The sequence below is a fragment of the Physella acuta genome, unplaced genomic scaffold (assembly GCF_028476545.2).
Source record: "Physella acuta isolate Inbredline_101_S28 unplaced genomic scaffold, ASM2847654v3 ptg000443l, whole genome shotgun sequence".
In the NCBI taxonomy this organism is placed as follows: Eukaryota; Metazoa; Mollusca; class Gastropoda; family Physidae; genus Physella; species Physella acuta.
This window is the reverse complement of record NW_026731962.1, coordinates 521,238-527,297: the sequence shown is the minus strand read 5'-3', so window position 1 is coordinate 527,297 and position 6,060 is coordinate 521,238. Positions and strand designations below refer to the sequence as shown.

General features: G+C 43.0%; 1 protein-coding gene across 2 annotated transcripts in view; it reads right to left on the bottom strand.

Moving 5' to 3' along the window:
- Positions 1-1,850: 1,850 nt before the first annotated feature.
- The window catches only part of LOC131943148 (cytochrome P450 10), a 29,754-nt gene continuing 25,544 nt past the window's right edge, over positions 1,851-6,060 (bottom strand). For both annotated transcript variants that reach the window (XM_059303153.1, XM_059303152.1), the window contains 4 exons: positions 5,139-5,220; positions 3,194-3,338; positions 2,540-2,607; positions 1,851-2,019 (listed from right to left, as the gene is read on the bottom strand). In XM_059303153.1, the coding sequence (XP_059159136.1) occupies positions 1,900-2,019; positions 2,540-2,607; positions 3,194-3,338; positions 5,139-5,220 (415 nt within the window). In that variant the 3' untranslated portion in view covers positions 1,851-1,899. The remainder of the gene's footprint in view (positions 2,020-2,539; positions 2,608-3,193; positions 3,339-5,138; positions 5,221-6,060) is intronic.

Genomic DNA, 6,060 nt, shown 5'->3' with positions numbered 1-6,060 from the left:
AAATGTTTAAGTAAGTTGAAATCATAAATAAAATTTTCCAAATAGTTTTTATTCCAGACTTTTTGCTCGGGGGAGGGGTGGGGGCACAAAATATTCACTCGATTTTTTATAACAGTTAACTTAAAAAATGTTTTAGATATTCAATAAACTTTTTTCTTTGGTAAACCAGTGACGTCGCTAGGTCGGGTATCACCAAATGCGAGGCCTCATGGCACCACCCCTCCCCCGTATATATATATATATATATATATATATATATATATATATATATATATATATATATATATATATATATATAAGCCTATATATATAGTTGCCATTGGTGTCAACCTCTCATATATTGCTTAATGGCGTTAATTTTGCGCGCATTATATTAATCGACCAATTCATGTATGTGGAAAAAGCATCGTTTCATCGTATTATTAGATTTCGGTGTCATCCCCTCCCCAATCCTCTGCAGAGTTTGTAGTTGGTGTTACACTCCCCTCTCCCCCATCCATCGGGTGCTAATTTTAAAGTGTGCACAGTTAATAGTAAAGATGTTTATCTATAGTCAGTTTTTAAACTCGGTGGATTAATTATAATTAATCATTAATTGAACTGGCAATTTTTTTTGCAATTTTTGCCATTGTGTCACCCCCCCCCCCCCTCCCAATGGTGTCTTCCGGTGCGGTCCGCACCCACCGCTCCCCGCCTCACGACGCCTCTGGATATAACCTATGTCTGACAGACCTAGTGATCATCCATAGATTGTCACCACCCTAAAGATTACGTCATTCCCCGCCCACCAGATTTTATTTTGTTCCAAGACGCAGCAAACTTTTTTAGTTTTCCTGTGATCGAATTATAAATTTTTTTTTTTTAATTTGTGAAAAGTTAAAAAAGTGGTTGAAGTGGTGGTTGGAGAAGTGGTGGTGGGTGTAGTGGATGTGGTAGCGGTTGTGGTGTGAAAAGTAGTTGTTGGAGAAGTGGTGATATGTGAAGTGGCTGTGTGTAAAGGGTGTGTGGGAGAAGTTCTCGTGGGTGAAGTGGATGTAGGTAAAGTGGATGTAGGTAAAGTGGATGTGGGTAAAGTGGATGTAGGTAAAGTGGATGTGGGTGAAGTGGATGTGGGTGAAGTAGATGTGGGTTAAGTGGTTGGGGGTGAAGTGGATGTGGGAGAAGTGGATGTGGGTAAAGTGGATGTGGGTAAAGTGGATGTGGGTGAAGTGGTTGGGGGGTGAAGTGGTTGGGGGTGAAGTGGATGTGGATGTGGGAGAAGTGGATGTGGGTAAAGTGGATGTGGGTTAAGTGGTTGAGGGTGAAAGTGGATGTGGGAGAAGTGGATTTGGTAAAGTGGATGTGGGTAAAGTGGATGTGGGTAAAGCGGATGTGGGTAAAGTGGATGTGGGTAAAGTGGATGTGGGAGAAGTGGATGTGGGTAAAGTGGATGTGGGTAAAGTGGATGTAGGCTAAGTGGTTGAGGGTGAAAGTGGATGTGGGAGAAGTGGATGTGGTAAAGTGGATGTGGGTAAAGTGGATGTGGGTAAAGTGGATGTGGGTAAAGTGGATGTGGCTACGGGTAAAGTGGGTGTGGGTGAAGTAGATGTGGGTATATTTCCTTGGGCGTGTATAAAATATGCGGGTCGGTGGTAAGAGACGGGTGCTACACGCCCTAACCTGCACCTACATCCACCCACCCCTAGAAAGAAACAAAGATTTAGAAAAAAAACTGAGAGCCTCTACCTTCTTGTATGCCCCGCTTCCCCCATCCCCACCCGCCCCGTTGCAAAAAAAAAAAAAAAAAAAAAAAACTACACAGAAATCACAACACTGCTAAGCCGTGTGTTTGTTTACATCTCTTCCTTTATTTGACCTGACTATGACAAGACACACACACCCAAGACGTAACACATCCGGTCACGTGGGTCTGGGGATGAACTGTATTCTCAGGGGTCTGTCGATGGTGGGGAAGATCTGGTAGGTGATGTTGATGTCTTTAGGGTCGTCTATCAGGCGGAGCTCGTACTTCTGTACAAGCTGTGAAGGCAATGTTTCTGGTGTCAGGTATTCATTTATTAATTTCATGTTTTCTAAATCAGATGGTACTTAAATTAGTAGTATTTTTTCACTCCAATCATTCGTTCAGATTCCAGATAAATTTGACTTCGAGCTATTGTTATATTTCTTAACTAAACAAAAATGTACCTGTAAAACGAAAGTTTAACCACGAAAAGTTTAACTTCATCTAACAATGTTTACTTGTCCATAACCAAACAATATTTACCTTATGCTAAATTATTTACCTCAACCAAACAATATTTACCTTAACTAAACAATATTTACTTTAGCCAAACCAGTGGCGTAGCCAGGATCGTCTCAAGGGGGGTTCCAATTTTTACCCGGGGACAAATTTTCGATTTGCACCCCCCCCCCCTCAAACTTTCGATTTGCACCCCCCTCATACTTTTTCTATATACCGAGGGGTCTATGGGGGGGGGGGGGTTATGACCCCCTAACCCCCCCCCCTGCCTACGCCACTGAGCCAAACAATATTTACCTTAACCAGACAGAGTCGCATGATCTGTTCAGCAAATCTCTTTCCCAGACACATCCGTACACCAATTCCTAAAAAAATAATTTTTTGATTCAGGCGTGGACTTAGGCTAATAATTGAAGAAAAACACTTGGGTGATGATCAATATTTTGTTACTTTATTTTTCTTAAAAGTTATGTTAGTAGGCCATACTGAAGTTTTTTTTTAATTTATTTCAACCGCCAGTGTTAGGTAACCGTAGAAATTTTACGTTTATAATAATTCTAGAGTTATCTTTCTTAGAATCGGACTATTTCCTATTGTGTCTGTGTTTAGAAAGTTTCCAAAATCTTGCTATATAGGGCCTACAAAAGAAACGTTTTATTTTCTCATTATATTTCTAAAATGAATTGAACAAAAATTGTTGATCCTTCGATATCCTTATTTTCTTAGATTGTAAAAAAATACAATTTTAATCGGAAAAGTTGAACATGTATTCCTAACAATGTAATTCGGCGCTACATTTTTAAGTAGGGCCTACTGCAAAAAATAAAGGAAATAAGGTATTTTTTTTATTTTTAAAATATGTATCTCATTTTATTTAAAATATCGCATCGTATTTTTTAAAATAAGAGATTAAAAAATAAATGTTTTATGAAAAAAAAAAGTATGTCTGACCAAACGGCAAATAGCAGACGGTTGGGATTGTTTCATTCTTCATCCGGTCTCTGTTCCTGAGCCAGCGCTCGGGTCTGAAGCCGTCTGGGTCATGTACAAGGGCGGGGTCGTGTAGGCAGGCGGTGTTACATAACATCACCAGAGTCTAGGTAAAAAAATATGAGAAGTTGTGTAAACTGTTTTGGTTAACGGACAACTTAGATGGACCACTTAGCTAGATGGTCATGGACCACTTAGCTAGCAGGTCATGGACCACTTAGCTAGCAGGTCATGGACCACTTAGCAAGCAAGTCATGGACCACTTAGCTAGCAGGTCATGGACCACTTAGCTAGCAGGTCATGGACCACTTAGCTAGCAGGTCATGGACCACTTAGCTAGCAGGTCATGGACCACTTAGCTAGCAGGTCATGGACCACTTAGCTAGCAGGTCATGGACCACTTAGCTAGCAGGTCATGGACCACTTAGCTAGCAGGTCATGGACCACTTAGCTAGCAGGTCACGGACCACTTTGCTGGCAGGTCACGGACCACTTAGCTAGCAGGTCATGGACCACTTAGCTAGCAGGTCATGGACCACTTAGCTAGCAGGTCATGGACCACTTAGCTAGCAGGTCATGGACCACTTAGCTAGCAGGTCATGGACCACTTAGCTAGCAGGTCATGGACCACTTAGCTAGCAGGTCATGGACCACTTAGCTAGCAGGTCATGGACCACTTAGCTAGCAGGTCATGGACCACTTAACTAGCAGGTCACGGACCACTTAGCTTGTTTAAATTTTCACATACAGAAATGTTGTGTAGCTAACATTAAAAATGTTTTAATACAGTCGCGTTGTGCTTATTGTTAGGAGACCCAACTTGTCGTCCCTTATAAGGGACGCAACCACCTCCCGCTTTTCGGGGATACACTAACATCATTTTAATTCCCCCACATAATCACCTTTTGCGTGCCACCTACTCAATCCGTTTAATGTCTCCACTTCTCCACCCTTTTTAATGTCCCAGCGTACCCTTTTATGTAAAACGTAAAACCCTACTGATGTACCCATTTATCATTTAATTTCCCCATTTACCTACCCATCCTTTTAATGCCTTTTTTTACCCACATTTTTAATGTCCCTCACATACCCACCTTAAATGTTTTCACGTAAAACTCTTTTAATGTCCCCATTTATCCCTATTTTAATGTCCCCATTTACCCCCCACACCCGTTAATGTCCCCATTTACCCCCCCCCCCCCGTTAAAGTCCCCATTTAACCACACTTTAATGTCCCCATTTACCCCCCCCCCCGTTAAAGTCCCCATTTAACCACACTTTAATGTCCCCATTTACCCCCCCCCCGTTAAAGTCCCCATTTAACCACACTTTAATGTCCCCATTTAGCCACACTTTAATGTCCCCATTTACCCCCCCCCCCCCCCCGTTAAAGTCCCCATTTAACCACACTTTAATGTCCCCATTTACCCCCCCCCCCCCGTTAAAGTCCCCATTTAACCACACTTTAATGTCCCCATTTACCCCCCCCCCCGTTAAAGTCCCCATTTAACCACACTTTAATGTCCCCATTTAGCCACACTTTAATGTCCCCATTTACCCCCCCCCCCCGTTAAAGTCCCCATTTAACCACACTTTAATGTCCCCATTTACCCCCCCCCCCCCCGTTAAAGTCCCCATTTAACCACACTTTAATGTCCCCATTTAGCCACACTTTAATGTCCCCATTTACCCCCCCCCCCCCCCCCCGTTAAAGTCCCCATTTAACCACACTTTAATGTCCCCATTTAACCACACTTTAATGTCCCCATTTAACCACACTTTAATGTCCCCATTTAACCACACTTTAATGTCCCCACGTACAATTTAATGTCCCCATTAACCCCCCCCCTTAATGTCCCCATTTACCCCCCCAACCCCCCCCCCCCCCAGCTCCCCACCTACTCACCCCTTTCGGCACTCTGTACCCAGACAGCACCAGATCCTGTGGGATGACTCGTGCAGGCCCGGGGGCCAGGGGGAAAGCTAGCCTGGAAAACAAAAACGAATTTCTTTAAAAATGTCCCACCACGTCACAAAACTTTCAAACTTTGAAAACAGCCTTGAATCGATCATCGATTGAAAGGTGTTTCAAAAATGTTTTGTTCTGAAAATTGACCTTGCTGATGTAAGAAATTGATATATTGAATCAAATAGGTTTATTAGGGAGGGGTGTGGCTATTTAGAGTGATATCAGTGTTTCTTTCAGGTATCTCTTCGCCCCCACTCCATCCTCCCCCCCCCCCAATCCCCCCCCTCCCAAAGCTATTATATCGCCTCCGCCCCGCTCCCCCCCCCCTCCGAATAAAATTGAATTGATATAGAAAATGTTTACTTTTGTCAGCCTCTGCCCCCCCCCCCCCACCCCACACCGGAAAATTTAGTCCGACCCCCTGAAACAAGTCTGAAAGAAACACTAGATTGAATGTTTTAAAGAAACAGACTCAGTTTTCTATACAGCTGCTTTTGACAGAAGGGTGGGGGGGGGGGGGGGGTAATTTAGTGAAATAATTTTATGAGATTTAAACTGTTTTAACGATATATGGAGAAACTGTATAAATGGGGGGGGGAGGTTTGCGAGGGTCTAAGTTTGTATTGACAAAAGTCACGTGATCTTACCAATGAACAACAACTTCTTAAGACCTTGCTACGACAGTAAATCAATGACGTTGGGGGAGGAAGGGGGGGGGGGTATTTTTTTCAGGTCATTATAAAGTTATCAATTAGATATCGAAAGGTTAAGTTAACCCTTTTGAACCCAGCGGTCCATCGGGCAGACGAAGTAGAGTTCAGCTTTGACCTCGGCATATGAAGGGATGGTGTGGTCAGCA